The 25504-nt window shown below is 49.6% G+C and overlaps 1 protein-coding gene and 1 long non-coding RNA gene across 9 annotated transcripts; one reads left to right on the forward strand and one right to left on the reverse strand.

Moving 5' to 3' along the window:
- Window positions 1–3825: 3825 nt before the first annotated feature.
- Window positions 3826–8331, reverse strand: LOC113594917 (uncharacterized). Of its 5 annotated transcripts, none has more exons than XR_003415408.2 (4): window positions 8199–8331; window positions 4704–4791; window positions 4468–4585; window positions 3826–4280 (listed from the first exon to the last, which is right to left on the reverse strand). It is a non-coding gene; the product is annotated as an uncharacterized LOC113594917 (long non-coding RNA). The 5 variants fall into 5 exon arrangements; XR_008294642.1 differs by lacking the exon at window positions 8199–8331 and adding an exon at window positions 7810–7901; XR_008294643.1 differs by lacking the exon at window positions 8199–8331 and adding an exon at window positions 7011–7757.
- Window positions 8332–8480: 149 nt separating this feature from the next.
- ZNF263 (zinc finger protein 263) lies at window positions 8481–25149 on the forward strand. 4 transcript variants are annotated; one of them, XM_015076520.3, is made up of 6 exons: window positions 8481–9142; window positions 10024–10204; window positions 10666–10739; window positions 11018–11144; window positions 12969–13085; window positions 13979–14202. In XM_015076520.3, the coding sequence occupies exons 1-6, from the start codon at window positions 8756–8758 to the stop codon at window positions 14047–14049; spliced, it is 957 nt and encodes a 318-aa protein (XP_014932006.2). In that variant the 5' UTR covers window positions 8481–8755; the 3' UTR covers window positions 14050–14202. The 4 variants fall into 4 exon arrangements, with proteins under 4 accessions (XP_014932006.2, XP_014932005.2, XP_026899179.1 ...); XM_015076519.3 differs by having other exon boundaries at window positions 8491–9142; window positions 13585–15649; XM_053213351.1 differs by lacking the exon at window positions 13979–14202 and adding an exon at window positions 23594–25149 and having other exon boundaries at window positions 8749–9142.
- The last annotated feature ends 355 nt before the right edge of the window (window positions 25150–25504 follow it).

The following is a 25504-nucleotide window of genomic DNA, read 5'->3' on the forward strand; positions in this document are numbered from 1 at the left end:
CCATGGAATTGCGAGAAGCTTTGGCTGATAGTGAGCCTGCGTCCTCCCTTTCCAGGGCTGAGCGCTGTGCGCCACGGAGCCCCACTCAAGCTCTGCATCTTTCACCCTCTGGCCACAGCCAGCTCCGAGGATGAAACGTCTTGGTGAGCGGCTTCTGTCTGTGCTGGGTCTGATGCCTACTCTCTAAGTCCTCTGCCCAAGGACCTTGTTGAACAAAACCGTTGTAAGGACAGAAAGCACGGCACTTTCTGAAATAGCTTCAGTCCCACAAGCTGCCTGCTTGCTTCCCAGGGGAAGCTCTACGCTGTTGGAGCTGCCTGATGGAACTGCAGAGGGAACTTGCAGACCCTGAGTTTCGAGGAGAGACAGAGGGGGGCCTTTGAGAAGTACAAGTCTCATGTGAATGGCTCGTCTGTCTGCCAGCAGGGTCTTGAGGAAAAAAAATACAAAGGCCTGAGGGGTACTCCCAGCATCGCAGAGCAGGCGGGGTGGACAGGAAGCCGTGCCAGGGCCAGGACCCCGGGTCCCCACCTCTCGTGTTCCCTGCCGCCCTCCCCGCAGCAGAACCTACAGCTTTCTTTCTTCCCTTTTGTTGTTGGAAGAGACTTCTTCTTGTGGCTGGAGCACACACCCTGCTTCAAACCAACAGCCAGAGATTGGCTGGAATAACCTTGGGAGATGGATAGATTTTTAATAACACAGAACATAAATACCGATGTCACCATCCCCCATAATTAACAAACGTGATGTCTACTTGCTTGATTTTGTTATTTCTATTTTGTGAGAAGGCACCTCCGGACTGTTCACGTGTTGAGAGCCTACATGTGGTGCCCTGAGGCAGCCAGACTACTTCCGTGGGCTTCTCGAGCTAATTCCTCTAGTCAACCAGGTTGGCTGGGGGCCCTCTAGCATTTGGACAACCCTGAGAGAAACCTTGAAGAGGAGGACTCCATCCTGCCCAGGGGGAACTATATTGTCCCAGGAGACAAGGCAGTGGAAGCGTGCCCCATCCCCAAGCACACGGCGAGGGGCCACTAGTTCTTTCCTGCTGGCCTCCGCTCTCCCTGCCCCCCAGGAAAGGGCCCCCATTTGGGAGAGATGAAAGAGTTTGTACAGAATGCAAAGTAGGCATGGACAGGCCTCTCGGGGGCCATTTGGTAAGGTCTCACCTTCATGAAAGGTCTCACCTTTTTAAGTTCTTTCCACCAAAACACCTAGTTGTGTTCTTGTGTTGGATGTTAAAGATGCTAGATGCAAGCACGTAAACTATACCACAATTTTTATAATATTTAATTTTCTAGGAGCCTTAAAAAATGCGGGGGGATAGGCTTTGCTAGACCTCTAAGAAGTCCTGTCTGACCAACTGGAAAAGACAGGTTGGACCTGTCTCCTTCTGGGGATAGAAAAATCCCCCATCTGAGTTGTTCAAACACCCAGACTCGGGGGCTGACGGAACTGATCCTAAGTGCTGAGGAGAGGCCAAGAGCTGAGCTCCCCTTTCCACACTGTTCTCCATCCTCACCGGGCACTTGGGGAGAGGAAGCATGGAGCTGGGCCTGGAAGCTTAAGTCTGAGCTGTGGGTGTTTCTGAGATTATATTGCCCAGATCACTAGGCTAGGAGAGAGAGAGGATTTCAGGACAAGTACTCATTTCAGAATTAAAGACCACAGAGTTTCCAGGAGGGTCCTTTGGACCTTTCTTGAGGAATGTGAAGGTGACTGCAGGTGCAGAAGGGCCAGGTGTACTGTCTCTTGCCACTCCCCTCCCATGTTGTGAGCCCCTTGGCCTAGTCACCAGTCTCTTCCCCGATTTCCTTGATTTTAGCCTAGACAACACACTGTGAAAGAATCCCTGCAGATTCTGGAAGGTCACGATCGAAAAAATCTTAACGTGGTCCCTGCAGGTTTTTTTCTGCTTTCTAGAAGATAAACAGCTATGGCATCTTTGGGAAGACAGCTCTGGAGTAAGGGATGAGGCCTCTCCAAGGCCCTTTGGCCTCCTGTTCTCACTGCTACCTTTAATACCTAGGGAGCTGTTAACAATTGCTATATAAAGTCCCTAGAATGTTTTTGTTTGTTTGCTTTTACAACCTCTTAACAAGGGAAGAAGAAGTAAAAAACAACAACAACAACAACACCCAAAAACCACAGGGAGGCAGAATGGGAAGCCACTCAAACTCCTCTATCTCACTTCCCCTTCACATAAGCACAAGGGTGCCTCCAAAGATCCAAAAATACTTGAGAGGTCCAAGAGTACATTTGTGTCCTACAAATAGAACCCTTCTTGTCTAGGGCTTTGGGGACACTTAACAAGCCTTTTCTATAGGAAAACCTATATGAACTTTTCAAAGCAGAGTAGAATGAACCTCATGTTCTAATCAATGCAGAAAAAAATCTGGGGGGGGGGGTTGCTGAGAGGGAGAGTGCACACACGAGCAGGGGCAGGGCAGAGAGAGAGAGAAGGAGAGAGAGAGAATCCCAGGCAGACTCCACACTGACAGTGCAGAGCCTGACATGGGGCTAGATCTCACAAACCTTGAGATCATGACCTGAGCCAAAATCAAGACTCAGATGCTTCCCCAATTGAGCCACCCAGGCGCCCCCTGAAATTTGTTTTAAAAGGAAAATTTTCTTGACCAGTTGACCAACTCTTGGCTTAAAGGGGAAGTAAAATAAAAACTGCAGTGACAAGCTATTTTGAAATGATCAACAGAGAATGTTGTATATAAAAATTATGGGAAATAAAGCTGTACTTTGAGGAAAACTCATAGCCTTAAATGCTTTTATCATTAAACAGAGATTAGAAATAAAATACACTGATATTTATTGTTCTCTACCCTGTAAGACCCAGTCATGTGTGTGATGTTGATGTAGGTATATCAGGAGAGCAGAAGAGGACACAGGTCAGAGCAGAATTATATAACTAAGCCTCCCAGCTAAGGTCAACTGTGTTTGGTGCTAAATATAAGTTCTAAACAAAGTACCCTGGGAGCCCAGAAGAAAGTTACTCTCACTTGCGGTGAGAGCCAGAGTCAGCTGTTCAGGGCCTGTGTCACAAAGGTCTTTAAAGCTTTGTTGAGGAGTCTGTGCTTTATTACCAGGACAGTGTGTGTGTATGTGTGTGTAAAGACTTTTATTTTTGTTGCTGCTCTTTTGTTTTGTTTTTCTCTTTCATAATAGTTTCCCAGATGTGGAACTGCTTGATTAAAGAAAAACAGGGGCACCTGGGGTGCTCAGTTGGTTAGGCATCCGATTCTTGATTTTGGCTCAGGTCATGATCCAACAGTGTGGAAGTTTGAGACCTGCATCTGGCTCTGTGCTGACGTAGCCAAGCCTGTGTGGGATTCTTTCTCTCTCCCTCCCTCTCTGCCTTTCCCCCACTCACAAGCTCTTGCTGTCTCTCTCAAAATAAATAAATAATAAATAAAGAGAAAAAACAGGGCGCCTGGGTGACTCAGTCAGTTAAGTATCTGACTTTGGCTCAGGTCATGATCTTGAAGTTCATGGGTTCAAGCCCTGCATCAGGCTCCACCCTGGCAGTGCGGAGCCTGCTTGGGACTCTCTCTCCCTCCCTCTCTCTGCCCCTCTCCACTCGCTCAGTCTCTCAAAAATAAATAAATAAACTTTAAAAAAAAATGAAGAGAAATATTTTAAGCTTCTTTAAGTTTATTTATTTATTTTGAGAGAGAAAGAGAGCATGATTGGGGGAGAGGCAGAGAGAGAGGGAGTGGGAGAATCCCACGCAGGCTCCACGCTTAGCATGGAGCCTGACTCAGGGCTCCATATCACGACTGCAAGACCATGACCTGAGCTGATATCAGACACTTAACCGATGGAGCCACCCAGGCACCCCCAAATTTTAATATTCTTAAAACACAGTCACACTGCTTTCCATAAGATGTAGCGCATTCACGGGATCTCTCCTCTGATGGGAGATGTTAGCATTTACAAAAGTCTGAACAAAGGGAGCTTTGCCCACAACCGAGGCACCGGTGAGGTTCTTTTCCTGAATGAGTCCCCTGGTGCTCAGAGAATCTAATGTTGAGAGGTTCTTCCTGGTTGGAGTTCTCAGGGCTTTCTTCCTATAGAGTGGTTGGATGCTCTATAAGTTCTGCTAAGTCTTAGGATTTCCACATCGGTTTTCTAAAGGTTTTTAGTCTTTTTTGTAAAGTAGACCCTTGGAGAGCATTCCCCCCTAAAGTTACAGTGAGTGGATGCAGAGTTTCCAGGTTTTTTCTGCTTTGAAGAAGCTTCTTTATCTTCTCTCCTGATCTTAAAACCTGAGAGAAGAAATGAAAGTTGAAAATGTCACCCTGTCCCCAGGGGAAAGAAAGTGAGGGCGAGAAAAGGGGTTTATTAAACCAGTAATGGGATGACAGAAAGTCCTAAGTACATCTCAAAGCTTTTTACATCAATTGAGTCCGAAGTTTTCTTTTCTTTCTCCCCGTGTATGCAGTGAACACTCACCTCATCTTGAAGCCAAATCCTTGTCTCATTTCTTTGAAATTCTGCAGTCCCTTCACCCGTGGCTCTTCTCTGTGCTCTATGGGAAGCCCAGGCCAGGCTTTGGTACTGGATATCCTGACTACAAAAAAGACAGGAAGCATGAGAGTTTGGCTCACGACTGATTGGGAGGGTGATTTCAGGACAATTTCTAGGGCAGATGGCCTCTCTGTATCCATTTCCTCTTAGAATCATTTCACCTGAAGCCTCTGTCAGCAGTATTTCAATATTAAAACAAAACCAAAACGAGGGAAACTCCTTTTGTGTTCAAGGCTGTTGTCCTCCAATCTGTGAACAAGGAGTGAATTAGTTCTGTGTTAAAATCAATGCACTAGGGTGCCTGGGTGGCTCGGTTGGTTAAGTGGCAGACTATTGATTTTGGCTCGGGATGTTATCTCATGATACGTGGGATCGAGCCCTGTGTCTGGCTCTGTGCTGACAGCGCAGGGCCTGCTCGGGATTCTCTCCCTCTGCCCCTCTCCTACTCTCTCTCTCTCTCTCTCTCAAAATAAATAAATTTAAAAAATTCAATGTACTAAATGTTTAGTTTTACGTTATCTTTTGAATATTTTGATAAGAGAATTATTGAAGTTAGGACTGAAGTGTGATGTCAGTCTTCCTAAAATTCTAACTGTGTCAAACCTGAGAAACATTTTCTTATTGAGTTCAGGAGAAGAGAGAAAAAGCGGTAAAAGCAGGAATTTGGGAACTGAGTCCTGGATTCATTTCAGTTCAGAGATTTTCAAATAAACATCGATATGTGAGCTGGGTTGGCTGGTGACTGGCAAATGCCGTCTCTACACGTTTCTTTTAGCTGAAGCCTAGAAGTGGGTTATCTTGAAGTTCACTAAAACAACTCTCTAACCGTGTTTCTGGCAGTCCAGAGACAGCTGGTGAAATCGTGCCCAGCTCAGTTCCCTGCTCTATCCTAGCACTGTTTCCCTCGCTGAGAGCCGCCTCTTCTGTGCCCCCTCCTCCCCTCCCCACCTCCCCCCCCAAACAAAGTGTATTGCTCTGCAATAAAATGTGGGTTGGTAAGTAATCATTGATGATCCACATGGAGGAAAATGTTTACATATTAACGTTACCAAACAATATTAGCAAGTTAATGTTAATCTGAAGAAAAATGTAAACTCTAGAACACTTTACCAAAATATAGGAAGTGGAGCAAAATGCCTTATTTTATACTTCCATGAAGAGAAGCAACACATCTCAGATTAACAAAAAAAGAAACTGCTTTTCAAATGAAATGCCGTTTAAAGTCACCGTTTTGTTTATGATTGGACTGCAAAGCTAAGACTAAGATCAAAGAGTGATTTGGTATACGTAAAAGTGCACCTGATCCATCGATCACAGAAAGCTGTGGTCTAGTCAAGTGGGACGAAACCAAAGCCAGGGTGAGTGGCAGATAGCAAGCAAAGGCTTAGGGTGGCAGAGGCCTGGAGGCCAGGGCACCCTCGGGCCAGAGGCAGGGCAAGAAGCAGTTCAGACTGCTAAGAGCTGCTTGTCTGTCGGCTCCCTCACCAACAAGCACAGACTGGAAAGTCTTAACACTGTGTGTTTCATCGGATACCGGTTTGCAGACCACACACAGAGACAGCTGCCCCACTTGAGTGCAAGGGAATCTAGAAGGCCTAGGGAAGGCCTGAAAGCAGCTCCAGAGACAGAATCTAGTGCCCATGAGAGCTAAGGCCAGGATTAGTAGGGGCTCTTTATCTGAGATTCAAATGTGTTTTCTCTGTAATAGTCAGGGAGCCCCCTATCACTGAGGACCAGAAAATAGAAGCAAGTAAAATGGTTACTGGAGGGCATGCTTACTTCCCTTAACTTACTTTTCACCGAAGACCTAAACTAGTGGTTCTTAATCTTTTTGGTGGTTTTGAGAACTTGATGGAAGCCATGGATTTGCTTCCTAGAACATACACATATACATGCAGTATTGTATAAAGTAACAGAAACTTCAGAAGATCTCCAAATCCATCAGTGGGACCCTCTAGAACTGTGATGGCCAAAACAGTAGCCACTAGGTGGCACTGAGCAACCCGAGCTGCGTTTCAGCATCCCCGCAAGTTATACTGGACAGTGCTGCTCTATAATTTCATGGACTCTAGGTTAAGAACTCCTGCCCCAAATGACCCCCTGTAGATCTACTGGCCTGTAACCCCACTCCTAGTAACACACCAGCTATTTTCTATGTTTGAATATAGATAGGCCTCAAAAAACGGAGGAAGAATACTAACAGTAATTTTGAATAACAGTCCATCTTGCTTCAAGTCCCCATTAATAACCTAAACCTAGCAGATGATTCATTCTTCCCATCTCCAGGTATGTGTAGTTTCGCAAACATTCTCATGCCCCCACATCCTGCAATAAAAATCCAAGTGGCTTTTCTGTGACATAGGGTGAGACTTCGGGAGTTTACTGTGCATTACTAACATTCACTGAGTTCGTACTAATTGCCAGGTACCGTTCTAAGCATCCTACACGTTAGCTCATTTAATCCTCACCAAATATAAAGTGAAGATAGTCTTATCCCCTCAAAACAGATGAGGGAACTGAAGTTTGGGGGTCAGTGAGATTGAGTAACTTGTCTGAGATGACGTAGTAAATGCCAGCGAAGTGACTTTCAGGTTAGAATCTGTAGTCTCCTGAAATATGTCGAAAACAGGAGAATGGCCTTAGAGGACTCTGAGGTCACGTGTGTCAGCAAGGGTTTCTGAGATGGACCTATACCGGCCTGTGTGCTGAGGCTGCTGAGGTCACATTTGCCACAAAGCGGTGGAGCCCTTTCCCTCTAGTGGAACAAGGAAAAACCGAAATACTCAGGACTGTCTCCAACCAGTCGTCCAAAGCCGGCCTCTCTGTCCCCACTTCACCCTTTTTACTATTATGGCAGCCTGAACTTTAGCGACAGACTAGCTGCGTGACCCTGGACAAGGGTGTTCGCTGACACTCGGTGCCGTTGTTACAGGGGGATGATAACAGCATCTACGTCCTACAGTTTTGAGTGCTGTTAGGGTCCAGCTCTATTAGGCAAGCGCTCGATAAAAGGTTACTGGTTGTCACGATTCACTCCTGCGACACTCTCCGGAGCCCACGGGCCCGATTGTCGCTAGAGGGAAGGGAGGAGCTGAGCCCACTCTCCGGGTTTCCTTCCGTTCCCCGCTCGCAGTGAAGTTCACAACTTTCATCACAAGATCTAGGAGGGAGCTGAATAACGATCCTGCCCTCGCAGGGATGGACAATAAGCAGCACGTCCCGGGTCCCCAGGAGCGCTCGTGGACGCCCAGCCTCCAGGACCCTAACCGAGCAAGGGATGGCCAAGCGCGCCCAGCCCCAGAGCACCAGCAGCGCGCCGGAAGCACTGCCGCGGCGCTCCGCTCTCCGTCCCTGCTCCCGGCACCTGCCTCGGGCGCAGGCGCGGGCCGTGCAACGGACTACATCTCCCGGCAAGCCCCGCAGAGACGCTGACCCGGGCCGGTCTACACGCTTCCCGACCACCCAGCGCCGAGAGGCTGCGGAGAGAGCCCTGGCTTGCGTGCTTCTGAGGCCGCCGGGCCAGAGGGGCTCTCTCGTGCAGCCCGAGTAACCAGAGCGGGTGGGGACTGCCTTTAAATCCGTTATGACCGGGCAGTGATTCTCAAGCTTGTCCGTGGGGGAAGAGCTTGTTAACAATTCGGGTCGTTTGGCCCCACCCGACACTGACGCGCTGGATTTCGCGTGGCTCGGGTTTTCACTTTAGTAAGCTTTCTGGGAATTCTGATCCGGTAGTCAGCCGGTCACGCCCGCCTCGGGCATGTTTTCCTCTAAACTTAGCTGCCCTGCCTCTCGTCTCCAATTGGCAGTCGCTCGCCCCGTCTCCGCAGACAGCTCTTCCCCTGTGGTTGGTCGGCGGTGGCGAGACCTGACCCAATGGGCGCTAGAGTTCGTAGATCGTGGCCCGGAAGTTGATCCTGAGCCTGCGCCGTTGGCTGTGGACGCCTAAGCGCGCTGGGACTTCCGGCGTGAAGCCGAGCGCCTAGGCTTGCGTGAGTCGGAGACGAGAGTCAAAGCGCGGTGTTCAGCTCCTGCTCTGGGGTGGTCTTGCCGGTTCCTGGACAGGGGGCCGGCGCGACGGCGCCCGTGATCGGCTGAGGCCAAGGCACCGGAGCCGGCTGCGCCCGGGCTGAGGCTGGGCTCCGCGGGGCCCGGGAAGCCTTCTCGGGCGGGTGCAGCTGGTTTCGGGGCCAAGGTGCTCCGGAGGGGCCTGAGGATGGCGTCGGGCCCGGGCTCCCAAGACCGGGAAGGGCTCCTGATAGTGAAACTGGAGGAGGACTGCGCCTGGAGCCAGGAGCTGCCGCCGCCAGATCCGGGGCCGAGTCCTGAGGCCTCCCACTTACGCTTCAGAAGGTTCCGCTTCCAAGAGGCCGCCGGGCCCCGGGAAGCCCTCAGCCGGCTCCAGGAGCTTTGCCATGAGTGGCTCCGGCCGGAGCTGCGCACTAAGGAGCAAATCCTGGAGCTGCTGGTCCTGGAGCAGTTCCTGACCATCCTGCCCCAGGAGATCCAGAGCAGGGTGCAGGAGCTGCATCCGGAGAGCGGCGAGGAAGCGGTCACCCTTGTGGAGGGCATGCAGAGAGAGCTTGGGAGACTGAGACTTCAGGTGAGAGAAAGAGCTGTCTTCGGTTCGTTTGGCCCCGAGGACTAGGACATCGCGGCCGCCCTGTTCTCCATACCTATGGACTTGGTGCCCTGAGTAGACTTTACACGGGCAAGAGGTCTTTTTATAGTTTAGTTAGGAAGATTCATTCTCCAGGTTTTCCCCGGCAGGACAGAACCAGCAGTGAAGAATGCCCTCTTTCCACATGGAGGCAGGGGGTGTGCATTCGTGTGACCCCCCGGAGTTAATTCGCAGGGTTCAAATCCTCACTCTGGTCTGTAGCAGTTTTGCGACTTTGGGCAAATCACTTAATTTCTTTAGGCTTCGGATTTGCCACGTAGTAAAGTGAGAATGACAAAACATCTTCCTAGGGTTGTTTTGAGGGTTCCGGGGAGAGTATCATGTAGTTTTGACCCCACTGCTGGCTAATAGTGCTTCATGGCTGTTAGCTGTTGTCAGGCTAGGTTCAGTAGCCCGGTCCCCTTTGCGGAGCTCGGTCGGGTTAACGGTAGATTGAGAAACACGGTTTGGCACTGAGGCTCCGAGGGCACTGGTCCCCGGGGTCGGTCAAGTTGAACTTACCCTGAAGTGAGGAATGGAAGCCTGAAGATACACTGGGGGCAGGGGGAGGAGGCAAGAGGGAGTCAGGTGTGTCAGAGAGCTGTGTGGGGAAGGTGTGCCCCGGGAGCGGACGTCTTCCTCTCCGATGTTCTCCAGCACTCATGGGACCAGAAAAGCGTTAAGTGGAAACCATGCTTCTCTCTTGCTGGACCCAAAGGGATCGCCGGTAGTTCTCCGTTGAAGGCTTGCCCTCAGAATTCTGTACTAATCTCCCTTCCTCTCGGGCCCTGTTATGATGATGAGTGATGTGGGTTGGTTCCCAGGTCACAAACCATAGGCGGGGAACAGAAGTGCTCTTGGAGGAGCCTTTGCCTCTGGAAACAGCACGAGAGTCACCGAGCTTCAAGCTGGAGCCAATGGAGACTGAGCGAAGCCCTGGCCCCAGGCTGCAGGAGCTGCTAGGCCCCAGCCCCAAAAGGGACCCCCAGGCTGTAAAGGAGAGGGGTGAGGAACAGTTACCTGGGCTGGGGGGAGGGAGGAGGGGCTTCCGGGTCGTTCCCTGACACCAGCAGGTGGAGTAGCACCGCCTAGGTGAGGGAATTTCTGACCTCAGGGTTCCCAGGCGTGGAGTCAAAGACCCAAAAATGGTGGTCTGGGTTCTTTGGGGGATGGGAGCGGGGGCGGGGGGATCTTCAAGTAAGCCCCTGTGTATGCAGAACAGAGACATTTAGAGCTTTGAACGATTGAGGGCTTGACTGCTGCAGGCCGGCGGGGAAGTTGCCTGGTGCTCTTTGCCCACCTCCGCCATTTTGGATATCGCTTTATGACGCCTCCGTTGCCGCCTTTTGCTCATTGTTCGATCCTGAGCGGAGACTGGGTGTTGGGGAACGGATACGTGTTGTAATAATCCTCGGGCTCCCGAGAATTACAGATGCCTTTCTCATCATGATTTCTGTCACCTTCAGCATTGTCTGCTCCCTGGCTTTCTCTCTTTCCTGCTGAAGGAAACATGGAAGACAAGGAAATGACTGGGCCCCAGGTGATGTGGAAGTTCTCGTTGTCTCCCCCCAGCACCCCTCCCCCCAGTTGTTCTTGTGGGGACAGGGTCTTTTTTGCCTCTTGGAGAGGATCCTTTGTCCCTCACCACGCGCCGCCTCCCCGCCTTCTTTATTTCCTCCACACCCCACTTGTGGGCCTGCACCCTCCTCCCCCATGAAGTGTGTCCTTGGCACCCTGGGTTTTGCCCCTGTAACTCATGACTCTGCTTGAATTGTTCTTGGTGCCTCAGGGGCTAAAGGAGATCTTGTGCTCTTTCAGTTGCCTGAGAGCTTAGAGGACGTGGCTATGTACATCTCCCAGGAGGAGTGGGGGCATCAGGATCCTAGTAAGAGGGCCCTCTCCAGGGACACGGTGCAGGAGAGTTATGAGAATGTGGACTCACTGGGTAAGGACTTTTTTTCCAGGCATGAAGACTCCGCCCTTTCTGACCAGGGGCCTGTCCCTTCGCCACTCACTTCCTGGACATAAGTTCTGAGTTTTGCCAGAAGACCTCCCTTTCTCTAAAGCACCCCGGATGAGGATCCGTTAAACATCTGGCGGTTGGCACAGTTGGCAAACTTACGGCCCCCAGCCGCCAGAGCCAAAGGCAGGGACTCTGAGTTTTAGTGGACTTCCCGGGACAGAACAAATCAAATCCACTGACAACCTCCCCCCCCCCCCGCCCCCCTGTCACACACACTCTCCATTCAGCCTCCCCCACTCCACCCCCCATCGCACACACTCTCCGTTCTTGATGCCTTGCAATTTTGAGATGCTTATTCTTCTGGTCTCACTCATATTTTCTATGCTTCGTTAGTATTCCTAGGCCCTTCTCCACCTTTCGGGGGGCACTGGCATCAACATTCCAGCTCAGCAGCTATCCCAGCCCTTAAAAATTCAGGAAGGAGGGGGGAGGCCTTTTGGGAATTTGAAAATTTTTATATATATATAAATATATACATATATTATATACACACATACACACACACACACGTATATAATGGGATAAATAAGACGTATCTATGTGTTAAACTGTTATACAGAGATTAAAAATGATGCCTATGAAATATGACAAATGACAGTTGGATCTAGGTAGAGTGTATACAGACACTGTGTGATTCCTTCAACGTTGGATGTATGAAAATTCTTACATTAAAACGTTGTGGGAAGTCTTTTTTTTTTTTTTTTTTTGATTCGTTTTAATGCTTTTATTTATTTTTGAGACAGAGAGAGACAGCATGAGCAGGAGAGGGGCAGAGAGAGAGGGAGACACAGAATCCGAAGCAGGCTCCAGGCTCTGAGCTGTCAGCACAGAGCCTGACATGCGCTCGAACTCACGATCTGTGAGATCATGACCTGAGCTGAAGTCGGACGCTTAACCGACTGAGCCACCCAGGCGCCCCGAAAGCTGTGGGAAGTCTTAAATAACAGCAATTCTGTGTACGTTACGATTGTAGCCATACAGACACGTGGTAGAAAAGACTCACGCTTTGTTTTCACACATCTGGTCTTTGTAAAAAGAGGCACAGTTATCAGTTCACTTGCAGTAACTCTGCATAAGGGTCATCGCTGGGTTTGGTTCCCTTCACTGGGACCTTCTCCAGGCTGTCCATCACCAGGCCATGGTTTGGTGCCCTGAGCTGAGCCTAGCTCTCAGTGCTTCGTGGGAGGAGAAGTTGGGGTCACGAGTTCTTGGAACTAAACTGTTTAAAGTCCGAGTTTGTTGGGATTGGTGTGAGGTTTTAGTTTTAGCATCGCACAGGAATGGCGCTCCTAGGCTTTAACCTCCGGGTCATCTCAGAGCCCCAGATTTCTTTCTGATGGTCCACCACGTTATATTTTATCCTGGAGTTGTCTTGTGGAATGTAGTTCTAGTTTATATTTATTTGTGAGAGTTGGGGCTCTTTTAAATATTAAACTAATTCCTCAAGAACTGATCACTCTAATCATGTTTGGTTGTTTTAATTACAAAAGTGTACATTCTCACTGCAAAATATCCCAAGTACTACAAAAGCGTAACAAGAAAAAAAAGTCATAGTCCCCCTCCTCCAATTTCTTTCTCTGGAGATAACCACTGTGAACAGTTTAGTGTATTGTCAGACTTACTACTGTCAGACTCCGTGTGCCTTGTGTGGGTATGTCCACTAAGCGTAGGGGCCAAGATTATCTTTGTTTCTTCTGCCTGGTAGAGGGAGTGGTGACAGACATCTGTTTCTTTCGTTGTGAACAGAGGCTCAGGTTCCCAGTCGGGAGGCCCTAAGTACCCAGGTGGAACAAGGAGGAAAGCCATGGGATCCCAGTGTTCAGACTTGCAAGGAAGGCCTGAGTCCCAGAGGCCCAGCTCCAGGTAAGAAGGAATGGAGGTGAGCAGCCTGCCCGGCTAGACTCCCACTGTTGGGAGGGAAGCCCTCAAGGACTGGGACGGAGGGCTAGCCCATCACCGCTGCCAGGAAGATGCATTGCTTCCCGTCGCCCCGCTGCCCATTTCCATCCCACGGTGCCCAGTGTAAGGGGGCACTCACTCCTGGGGCCCGCCCCAGTCCCAGCCTTGCTCCAACCCACCCATTTCCACAGGGCAGAAGCCAGAGGCTCAGTTGTAGAGGGAGTCGGGGGCCTGTACAAGCGAGTTCAGGACTGGTCTGAGCTCTGTTCCTTTGCGACGGCCCCACCTTTTATCCTCTCTAGGGTATTTTACCTACATGGGGAAAATGGGAAACTGAGATAGAACCAGCCTTTCTGGATGTCTGCCCTACAGACGTCTGGACGTCTGGAGGAGCAGATCTGTGGGATTTCCTTTTGTCTCGTGTAGGAATAATGTAGGGGTTTGGTTTCTCTCGCTCTGCCAGGAGAAGAGAAGTTTGAGAACCAGGAAGAAAGTGCTCAGTCCCTTTCCCCCGAGAGCGCCCACCCGCAGGCGCTGCTGCCTGGCCAGGCCAGAGGGGAGGTGCCCTGGAGTCCTGAGCAGGGAAGGCCTCGGGACAGGGCAGAAGGGCACTGGGAGCCTCCCCCAGAGGAAGGGATGGAGCCGTCCTTAGTGGGGGCCACAAGTTGCAGAGAACAGGGGCGACCGAAGGAATCGCGGCCGAAGAAGCTCCACTTATGTCCCTTGTGTGGCAAAAATTTCTCTAACAACTCGAACCTAATTAGGCACCAGAGAATACATGCGGCAGAGAGACTGTGTGTGGGTGTGGAGTGTGGCGAAATCTTTGGTGGGAACCCACACTTTCTGTCACTACACAGAGCACACTTGGGAGAGGAGGCGCATAAGTGCCTGGAATGTGGAAAGAGCTTCAGTCAGAATACCCACCTGACTCGCCATCAGCGCACCCACACGGGGGAGAAACCCTACCAATGTAACGTATGTGGAAAAAGCTTCTCTTGCAACTCAAACCTTCACAGGCACCAGAGGACGCACACAGGCGAGAAGCCCTACAAGTGCCCCGAGTGTGGGGAGATCTTTGCTCATAGTTCCAACCTCCTTAGGCACCAAAGGATTCACACGGGGGAGAGACCTTATAAGTGTGCCGAGTGTGGGAAAAGTTTCTCCCGCAGTTCGCACCTCGTCATACATGAAAGAACTCACGAGAAAGAGAGGCTTTACCCCTTCTCGGAGTGTGGGGAAGCAGTGAGTGGCAGCACCCTCTTTCTTAGCAACCATGGAACCCACAAGGCAGAGAAAAAACTCTTTGAATGTTTGACCTGTGGGAAAAGCTTCCGGCAGGGCATGCACCTCACCAGACATCAGAGAACACACACGGGGGAGAAGCCGTATAAGTGTAACCTTTGCGGGGAAAACTTCTCTCATAGATCCAACTTAATCAGGCACCAGAGAATTCACACGGGAGAGAAACCCTATACCTGTCATGAGTGTGGAGACAGTTTTTCTCACAGCTCCAATCGCATTCGTCACCTGAGAACCCATACGGGAGAGAGACCCTATAAATGTTCTGAATGTGGAGAGAGCTTTTCTCGGAGTTCACGCCTTATGAGTCACCAGAGAACTCACACGGGATAGAAACAGCGGCATTTCTTTCTGGCCCAGAGAAGGTGGCCTACTCAGAGGGTCCTGTTAAGAGCTGGTATTCTTTGCCCAGCCGACCAAATCATCTGTTTTTAAGGTAATTACTATAAAGAGGATCAAGGTGGGGGTCACTGTGAGGGAGGTGCAGGGGCAGCAAAGGCTTAGCATAGAACTAGAATGCAATTCTGTCCGAACTCCTGAGGGTGTCAAGTCTTTGAGGTGACCTGCTCCGGACAGAGTCCTCTGTGAAGTCTCATGTCCCAGGGCACACTGACTGCCTTGGTATACTTAGGCAGGTTGTGACTTGGGTGCCTTACCGTGTCCATTGTCCGTCCCAGCAACTTTGGGGATCCATGTGATTTTCTGATACTGCTTCCTCACTTGGAATGTTCAGCAGGGGCATTTGGGCTCCTGAGGCCCTTGGGACAAAAGAAGGGCGGAGCGTTCTGGAAACCAGCTCAAGGCAACAGAAGACTGGTTGGTGAGTTGCGGCTCCCTGAGAGCCCTGGCTGGGAAGCCGTGGGCAGTCCGGGGCCGTCACCACAGCGCCTCCCTGACCGGAGTGCCCGCGCCCAGGCCAGGCATGTAAACGTCACCTCAGGCAAAAAGGAACCAGAGACCTGAGGGAGGTGGTGAGAAGGAGTTCGCAGTTCGGCACAGGTGTCGGCAGAGGAAGCCAGACTGTGGATTAGTTCACCCTTGCAGAGATTAAGACTCAATCCCCCCTCTGTCCAAGAAAGAAACAGAGCTCTGGAGTCTTCAGAGGGTTCCACGAAAGATGGGTTCCCTGGGAGGCTTTGCAAGTGTGGATCCTGGGGAGATTAGGGATCTTGCTTTTCCTTGTTGAAAATATGTTTGGACGGTAATAAATGTCTTCAGGAAATAAGAAAGTGCGTGACTCTTCTTTGAGGACCTTTTGTCTTGGCCTCCAGTGTTGACTTGTCTCCTGTCTGCTTTGGCTAGAGGACCTGCTTTTTCTGTCTTCCTGGGTTGGTCAAAGAAGGTTCCGATGAGGTTGGCCGAGGACAGATAAGGTGGGGTGCGGCCCTGGCCGGGCTCCAGGTGAGGACCGCTTTGTGGTAACAAAGGGTCACGCCTGGTAGCTGTTTGGGGTCATAAGGGTCTTCTACAAGGTTTCTTTCCTTTCTGTGGTGGACAGCAGTAAAATTGTCTTTGATTCTTTGTTGGGAGTGTTTACTTTCTTGTGATGAAGCTGAAGGAAAATCTGGCTCTTCCGAGCCTGCATATCAGTGAATTAATGCCCATTGATGGAGGGAAGATACAGGGGAGGGCACTTTTTTTTTTTTTTAGGGGAAGCATTCTGTTTCAGAACGGGGAATTCTAGGAGTGTGTTGTCATAAGAGGTAGAATACCATAAGTAGTCTAGGAGTAGGAAAACCTCTCAGGATTTGGCCCTGGAGGAAGATCGCTAACTGTTTTGTGGGAGAGGAAGATGGAACATTACCTGGCAAGTGGCTACCAAATTTATCGATTTTAAGCGAGGGAAGCAACCCTGCCTACCCCTTTCCCGCATTTCCATATCAGCCTTGTCTCGGCCCTGCCTCAGCTTAGTGGGAGTTTTTCCTTCGTTTCCTGAGCTGATTTTTAAAAATCTTAGTTTGTTATTTCTCCTCCTTTCTCCACAAGAGGGCAGGGATAATGCAGGGGTTGAGGGGCAGGGGAGAGTATGAAGATTGGAGAGCTTAATTTAGGACCCTTGTAGGAGCAGGACAGGGCTGCTGGGCTGCCGATGGCATGAAATTGGGTGGGTGATGTCAGGTTGATGTTACGAAGCAGTCTCTCTGGTTAAGACTGCAACTGGGGTGCCTGGGTGGCTGAGTCGGTTAAATGTCCAACACTTGTGATTTCGGGGCAGGTCATGACCCCAGAGTCGTGGGTCAGGGAGCCTGCTTTAAGATCCTCTCCCTGTCCCTCTGCCCCCCCCCCCCCCACCCGACACGCGTACCCACTGCACACTCTGTCAAAAGAAAAAAGCCGAGGTTGCCATTTACGTGGATTGTCAGTCTCACGAGAATGGAAAGCATCTCTCCCTTTCACCCCTCTCTCCCGTAATATCACCCATGCAGACCTTCCGACGTGGTCCGCCTGCTGTTGCGCCTACTGGGAGCACTGAAGCGTCAGGCTAGAGCAGTGAGGGCCCCCAGGAGTTTACTCCTGGCACTAGAAAGATTTTCCAACAGGAAAAGTCCCAAGTCCCAGCCTCCAGGCTAGCTCCCCTTCCAACAAATTCACAAGCAGAGCTGTTGTCTGTTTTAATGAGATGATCTCACAGAATATGGCATGTAAAACATTGAGCTCCGCATCTGGCACATAGAAAGTGCTCGTTTATTCATGTCATCTGTGGGCAGATAATCCTGGCAAGACTCTTTCTTCTAAGCCCCCTGCCACTACTACCAATGTAAGACCTGCTGGCAGAAATTTCAGGGAGCAGTCTGTTAACTGCGAGGCGGGATTGATGATTTCTTTCCTTGTGGTTGTATCACAGCAGGTCAGAGGTCCTCCGCATAGGCTCCCATGAGGTCACTGCAAGGGATGGCCAAGTGTGTGCTTTTTACATTCATATTTTTATGTTGCACACACATATTTTACATTTAGACTCTTACCCACTAGTCCTTGAAAAAGAAACCAGAACAGTCTCCAAACTGGTTCTTAAGATAATGGGAGACTGACACAGGGGCAATAAAGCCCCTTGCTCCCTCAGCCCGTATGGGTACAAACTAGACCTGGGAGGTAACGTACTGACCCTGAGCACTAGCCACAGTCCTTGTAGCAAAGGTAGCACAGACCAGCAGAAGGGCTCCTGGGTGGAGGATCAGTACCACATTTAAGCACTGAAAAGGCCTGGCAGAAGCAGGTTAAGAGCAGCAGGCCAGGGGTGCCTGGGTGGTTCGGTCTCTTGGTTTCAGCTCAGGTCGTGATCCCAGAGTTGTGGGATCCAGCTCCACGTCAGGCTCTGCTCTGAGCATGGAACCTGCTTAAGATTCTCTCCCCCTCTGCCCTGCTCACGCACACGTGCTCTCTTGCTTGCTCACGCTTTAAAGCAACAACAAAAGCAGCAGGCCACACGCCACTGAGGAGGCCAGAGACTGGAAACAGTGAAACCCTAAACATTTTTTTCCCCCCAGAAAAACTCCTTGGAAATCACTAAGAGTTTTTATTGCAGTAAAGAAATTTATGGGTCTCAATATCATAATCTGAACTTCCAGGTTTTGTACTCCCAGCCCTTTTAAGAAGAGTTTACTATGTGAATCATTACACTGTCAACTGATAGGATTTTGGAAAGTGCAAAATCCCCTCCACTGCTTTAAGACTTCTAATTTTTGTAAATATTTCACAAGCATTTGAAACAACTAAGGTAAAAAGTTCTTAATGTGTGTTTCAAGAAACAAAATAGCAAATTTATTACTGCTAGTAGACTAATGTCTTTGGGTGTCAGGAGCTCAAAAATATCAAGATGAATTAAAGCAAAAGTGCATTCATTACAAAAAATATTAGTGCATTTATCCTTTCAGCCTTCGATCTAGCTTGCAAACACTTCTAGATTTAAGAATGGACTCCCATTCTTGAAAGGGAGACTGATAACTTTTTCTGATGTGTAATTTTTACCCAGAGGAGCTGTGTGCTGCCTGATGTATGCAGTTAGGAGGCAGTGGGAATGGTCGAGGTATATATTCAACAATGACAAAATGGTTGATTGAAAAATCCCTCAGACCACCAAGAGCTTCGGTCAGATCTTCCAGTTAACATCCTCAATTTAGCTGTCCCAGAAGCTAGAGTCAGAAGTCAAAACTGGTAACACACCGGGATCCAAACCTGCTCCACGTCTCATTTCCCCAGGCAAAAAGGAAAGAAAATGAAATCCTGGTATGTTTTTGGACACAATGTGGAGTCGTGTTTGCCTCTCCATCCCCACCTGCCCTCAAGGCAGGAAAACGTGCTAGAACCGTCTTGCGAGTCCCTACCTCGAAGGTGAAGCTGCCCTTGAGCCCCCCCCCCCCCCCCGCCGGCTCTTCTGGGAGGGGGCCAGCTCAAGTTTAGGAAGACTGCCCCGGCCACCGGAACAGCGGTGAAGTGCCTGAGTTTCTCGGAGGAGCTCTAATCCTGAAAACGTTACTTCCAGAGGGAAAGACTTAAGTCCCTTCCTGGGCTTGGGCAAAGCCCAGCCCGTCGCGCCTCGGGGAAGGGACGCGGCGCCCCTAGAACCCCCCGCCGGAGTGGTCCCATCGAGGACCGCTCCCGCGCGGGGCCGGGAAGGGGGGGGGGGTATCCAGTGCCGACCGGGCGGGCGCTCGGCGGCCGCGTCCCTACAGACCTTTCGTCGCCCCGCGCCCAAGCTCCGGGGCCGCTCGGCTCTCGCCCTGGGGCCCGTGACCGCGCCCCGGAGGCAGCGGGCGCGCGCCCCTCTAGCTCGCCGGCAGTCGCTCCGCGGCTGCGCCGGGCCGCGCCTCCGCTCGCGCCCACCCCCTTCGCCCCGGCCGCTCTGGCCCGCCGGCGGACACTCTGTGGCGGCTCCTGGCTGCGCCCTTCCCTCGGGGGCGCTCTCCTCCCGCAGCCCGTCTCCGTCCCGGCCGCTGTGGCCCGCAGGCGGGCGCTCTGCCGCTGCGCCGCTCCCCACCCCCGCTGGGTCTCGGCTCCCAGGGCCGGGCCGGGTCCAGTGGCCGCAGGGTTTCTCTCTCCCTCCTCCCCAGCGGACACCGGCGGCGCTACCGCACTCCCGAAACTTCCCCGGTCTCTCAGGTGTGCGTGCGCATGTCAGGTGTGCTGCGGGCGCGGCTCCCGCGGTCCGGCAGCGGGGCGACCGCAGACCTGGGTGGTGTGGCCGCGGGGAAAGGGGAGGTGCCGGCGCGGGGAAGGGCGGGCCTGCCGGCTGCGCTGAGGCGAGGCGTCGTTGCTTAAATGCGGTGGGAAGCCCAAGTAGGGCCTTAGGCCTCGCTGGTTTCAGTTCGCGCGCCCTGGCTACCGGCTGAGAAAGGATGGGGACAAGACAAGAAACGAGGGCAGAGAGACTAGAGACGGGTGCAGTTGTCCAGGCAGGGGGTGATGGCAGCCGGGGCCGGGACCCGAACAGCGGAAAGGGACAAGTGGAGTCAAAAGGTAAGCCGTTTAGGCCGCAGAACCGATTTCATGCGGGCCCAGAAGGAAGTCTAAAATCATAGGATGACCCCGAAGGGCATTGAAAATCTGCCCCGGACCTGTCTTTCCTGCTCTTCTCTGCCAGCTGCCCCTAGGGCAATCATCCAGGGACATTGCAGCTTCCCAGAGACGCACTCACATCCAAGAGCCTGAGCTCATGCTACCCTTTGTCGGGACTGCCCTGCCACCGCCCTCACTAAACTTTATTTATTTTTAAATGTTTATTTATTTTTGAGAGAAAGAGAGACGGCGCGAGTGGGAGGAGGGGCAGAGAGAGACAGGGAGACCCAGAATCTGAAACAGGCTCCAGGTTCGGAGCTGTCAGCACAGAGCCCGACTTGCGGGGGGGGGGGGGGGGGGGTAGAGAACTCACTAGCCGCGACATCAGGACCTGAATCGAAATCCGAAGCTTAACCGACTGAGCCACCCGGGCGCCCCTGCCCTCATTAAACTTTAAAGCCCAGCCCAGAAGTGACGCTTTTGACCCTCTCAGATGCTTCCCCGTTTACCCAAGCACTCACAAAGCCCTCTTCATACTCCTCTTAGCTCTTACACATCGGACGCGGGTGTGCTCCTATTCGGTTTGTTTCTAATTCAGGTCTAAATGCCCAATACCAGGCTCGGTACACAGCATGCAAAGGCAACGTGAAGTTTCCAGAATTAGTGAATACTTTTCAAAAGGGTGTGACTGCCGGTCACTTATTCTGGAAATTTATCACCCACGGGGGAGGGGCGTTTGATGCCATCACTTAAATTTAAAGGAACTAAAAAGCTGTACAGTAAGCTCACCGGACCTTCCCATCAACTTCCTCCACAATCCATTCTACCCCAGGCTTAGAACAAACACTAATGTATTATTAACGCATAGGCCTAAAGTATGTTCAGACAAAAAGATATAAAATTGTATTTACAATGTAATGTGCCTATTTTTTAAATACGTAAAATATACCAAAATGTTAAACTATCATTAGTTGATAGAAGTTGGGTGCTTTTCACCATATATATATATATATATATATATATATATATATACACACACACACATATCTTCTCTAATCAGCTAATTCCACAATAAGAGGACGGAAACACTAAATAGGTGGTACAGATTTAAGAGAGCAGAGCATGTCACACCATTAAACTAAAAACCAAATCTACTTTTATCTTTTTTCCTTTTTTAGTCTTTTTAAAAATAACTAGAAATAGCCTATACCTTCCTTGTTATATGTGCTGACTGAGACAGAATGTAATGCTTTCCCATCCATTCCACCTTAGATAATCTGGGACCACTAAACTCCTTATTATGCAGATCCTTGTCTAAAATAGAAGCAAAAATGGATTAACGAATATTTTTATACTTTAAAGAAACACATTTATTTTTAAACCGTATGTTTTAGAAACAATATATAAATGGGCATTGCTGTGCAAAATGAGGTCAGCTGATCAACACAATGACAATTCACAATTCTACATCGTATAACATCATAGAACTACAGAAATCTGTAAACACAAAGCCTAATTACTAGAGGTTGAAGGCATATTGAAGGAATCCTTGATAATGCGAGGTCTAGGTTTCCAAAAGTTACCAATTCTAGAATGGATTCTACTCTGGAACTGCTTTTTTACTATTTCTCGTTGCATCTCTTTCAGTGTGAAATGGAACCTTTGAAACTCAGGTGTGACATCAACAAAGTCAAGTAGGTAGTCCAAACTCTCTCTTACAGCAGATAACTTAAATCCAGAAGTCTGCTCTTTGGCTCCTCTTCCTTTCTGAGGAACTTCCTTTGTAATTTCACTTTTTGCTTTTGGGGGATGACCCTTTTCTTCATCATCCCCATTTAACCATACCCTCTCATCGGCCAGTGTGGCTTCCAACTCCCCACATTTCTCAAGGATTTCTCCATCGTCTCCATCTTCTAAGCCTTGAAATTCATACTCGGGCTCCTTTTTGTAAAGGAGATTTTCCCACGCATTCGCTATGGTGATTTGTTTTACTTCATCCCAACTCTTTGCCCAGTTAAAAACTGCACTTCTTACGTTGTAGATTTTAATCTTGGAAACTCCTTTTTCTCCTCTCTCTTGCTCATCATCACTTTCTTCAAAAATGACAAGACTCTCTTCAAGCTGCTTCCACCTATAAAGCCGTTTGCAGCTCAAGATGACACCTTGATTCATTGGCTGAATCAAGGTTGAAGTGTTAGGGGGAAAGAACACACACTTTATTCGGCCATCCTCACTGGTTAGTGATTCAGTGGAAGGGTGAACTGGAGAGCTGTCTAGAAGTAACAAGGCCCTGACGTCCTCTTCATGGAATCTTAAAACGTTAAGTTGAAAATGCCTGACCTCAGGAACGAAGTTTTGAAAGAACCAGTCTGAGAACGATTCTCTGGTAAACCAGACATCTTTACTAGGTTTATATATCACAGGTAATGTACTCGCGTCCTCTTTCATGCTTTTGGGCAGCTTTGACTTGCCAATAATGATGGACTTTAACTTATGAGTTCCATCCGCATTTGCACATAAAAGAGCGGACAACCGTTCTTTGTTTATTTTCCGTCCAGGCAGGCAGATCTCTTTTCTGCATGCCGGAATGTTTTCTGGCATCGACTTCCAAAAGAGGTCAGTCTCACCCCCACTGTACAGCTGAGCCAAACTCAGTTTCTCCTCTTGCATAAGCGTGTAGAGTTTTTGTCGGAATGGCTCAACGTTTTCAGAAGCTGCATTTAGGACTTGTTCCCCGCATACTTTTCGATTCCCAATTGCGTGCCTGTTTCGAAATCTAAAAAGCCAACCGGTGCTAGCTTTAAAGTCCGTGCGCCCAAAACACTGTGCGAATCTCTCCGCGGCAGCCTGAAGCTCTACACCTCTAACAGGGACGCCAGCTGAGCGTTTCTGTTGGTACCACATGTACACTGCGTCATCCACATCACCGTATTTGGCTCCCGTCGTCCTCTTTCTCTTCTCAGCCCCTACTAATGGCATGTCCTGCTTCAGTACAAAGTCCAAAATCAATTTCTTATTCTTTTTAATGTCGTAAAATGTTGATTTACTGATCCCAAATTCATCCATTACACTTTTTAGAGATCGTCCAGCTTCAATCCTACTGAGGACCTTCATTTTCTCCTCCAAATTCAATGTCGTATACTTTCCTCTTTTATTCATGCTGAACTTGACTTCAAACAACCCAACAGGAGGAAAGAAGGGAAAAAACCTTACAGCTGGAAAAAATTAAAAGCAAAACACTAGCTCAAAGCCCCCAAAGGCACAGGCATTTGTACGGAGGGGTAACAGGCTAAAAGGGATAAAGGCTCATGACTGAAGTGCTAGTCTAGAGAGAAGGTCTTATGAACTCAGAAAGCCACCACAGTCAAAGCCCTATCTAGCTGCTGCTCCTGCAACACGTTCTCAGAATGACCATGATCAGTTCTCAGAGCCCCACCCTCCTTTTTTTTTTTTTTCAACGTTTTATTTATTTTTGGGACACAGAGAGACAGAGCATGAACAGGGGAGGGGCAGAGAGGGAGGGAGACACAGAATCGGAAACAGGCTCCAGGCTCTGAGCCATCCGCCCAGAGCCCGACGCGGGGCTCGAACTCACGGACCGCGAGATCGTGACCTGGCTGAAGTCGGACGCTTAACCGACTGCGCCACCCAGGCGCCCCCCCCCCCTCCTTTCTTGATAGGTACAGCAGCACCAGTCAGGAAAAACAGGAATACTGGAATACTCTCCCTGACTCAACACAGGAAGAGACACCAGGAGGAGAGGCGAGATGAGGCCACAAGGACAGACCCAGTGAGAGAAGTCTACGTAAAAAGTGGTGGTGCTTGAGAAGGGTGTGGGAAAACCTCAGACGCAAAGACAGAGCAGTCTTGTGTTGCAGAGATGCAGCGTGGCTTCTCCCCTTCCAAGACGACCCGATTTTACCTCACTGCCGGAAAAAAAAGCGGTTCTCATGTTGCTCTGTAAGTAGTGTTCACTGGACGGCAGCAGTCCGTCCGCTCAGATAAAGACTTCAAGCTATCCTGACGTTGGGATGTCTGGAGAGCTGGTATTCCTGAACAGCTGTGCAGTATCTTTGGGCGGACAAGAAAGTTAGGAGGTTCCGTCGGCCATGTGAAGAAATCCAACATTTATTACATTCAATATAGCATTCTCAGACACTGAGTTTTAACTTCCTACGTTCACCAAGGCAATCTGCAAGTACGTAAAAACTGGTGAGTGGCACTTTTCCACTCTCAGAGCTCCTTCCTTGCGTACATTTGGAATACGCACAAGTTTTGTTTTTCAATGGTGCTTCTCCATTTTCAGAATTATCAAGTTTCAGAATCCTGGCGTTGCTTATAGATCAATCCAGAAGTTTGAAAAATATCATAGTTAAAATTTTTAAAAAAGATTCGACCTTTCCTTTCTTCTTCTAGATTTATATGAGGGTGCTTAGTAACAGATTTTTTACATTTGAGACTTCACTTGGCTTCTCTTTACTGTAGATTTTGCTTAAGGTGAATGAATACTCACTTTTTCCTCTGCTTGAAGAAATTTAAAGGGTTTCTCTATGGTGTTTCTGATCAACTGTCTCCTATAAATCCTTCTGCTGGCAAAGCCTTTGGTAGCTCTGCGAACTCAAATATTCCTTGCAGGTCCTCCTGGCGGTGCCCAGTGCCATTCCATGTCCTTACAAATGTCCTACTCTAGGTTAATTTCATTGTTTTCATTCCAGATACACACACTCATGAGAAGTAACAAACACTGCCACTTTTATCCATTTCCGGTGCTATGAAGAAAGAAAAGCATGTCAGAGAAATGAGAAAAATGATTGGCATTTCAGTCATTTTTCCTCTCCTATACGGCACAGGCCGACTGGCTTTCGTTCATTCTTCAACCACAAAGAATTATCACAAGCTTCTCATCTAGAAACCCAGGAGAGTCCAGGCCGCTAGTTATCTGCTAACATTTGTTGCGAGAAATGACAACTGGTTTGTGGAGCACTGAGAGGATCATGAGGGAATAGGACTGTTATCGGTGTGGAGGCCAATGCAGACTAAGATCAAGCAACTTTCTGAAAGGCAGCTATAAGTAAGGGAACTATTCATCCATAGCTATTGTAAATTGAAAGAGAAAAAAGAGAATTTTTTAGCCAGTAGCAGCATTATTAACTGCAGCCAGTCACCCAGCAAAACCATTCAGCCCACTACGGCACTTGTGTGGTATCTCAGAATAAAGTGTATGTATTTGCAGTCATCGCTGCCCACTCATCATTTTTCAGGTGGTGCACTGACAGCGGAATGTGATTTCACAAGGAGAATCTCAGGGGACTTTGGGCTGCTCCGCAGCAAGAGTGGGCAACGTTGGCCCCAGACTCCAAACTACAAAAATCATTACTGGTTCTCGTTCACTATTCACCAGTTTGTGCCTTGTTTCCTCTTTCTGCTTCACAGGATCTCTTTCCCCACGTTTTCTCCCCAGCTTCCCCAACCAACTCCATACCCATGATATGAATCACACCTGCCAATACTGTGCAAGGGCACCGCCAGCACAACTTCACTTATTCACTTTAATACGTTCCATTATATGCTCAGCCTTGGGCCTGATGGCG

Source organism: Acinonyx jubatus, chromosome E3 (assembly GCF_027475565.1).
Source record: "Acinonyx jubatus isolate Ajub_Pintada_27869175 chromosome E3, VMU_Ajub_asm_v1.0, whole genome shotgun sequence".
Classification (NCBI taxonomy): domain Eukaryota; kingdom Metazoa; phylum Chordata; class Mammalia; order Carnivora; family Felidae; genus Acinonyx; species Acinonyx jubatus.

What these genes read in the sequence shown, in the direction of transcription:
- ZNF263 (XM_015076519.3), top strand. Translation starts at nt 8,756, where the DNA reads ATGGCGTCGGGCCCGGGCTCCCAAGACCGGGAAGGGCTCCTGATAGTG. An exon ending in CCAGGCTGTAAAGGAGAGGG is followed by an intron (nt 10,205 to 10,665) that starts GTGAGGAACAGT and finishes TGTCACCTTCAG; the next exon opens with CATTGTCTGCTCCCTGGCTT. An exon ending in AGGAAATGACTGGGCCCCAG is followed by an intron (nt 10,740 to 11,017) that starts GTGATGTGGAAG and finishes GTGCTCTTTCAG; the next exon opens with TTGCCTGAGAGCTTAGAGGA.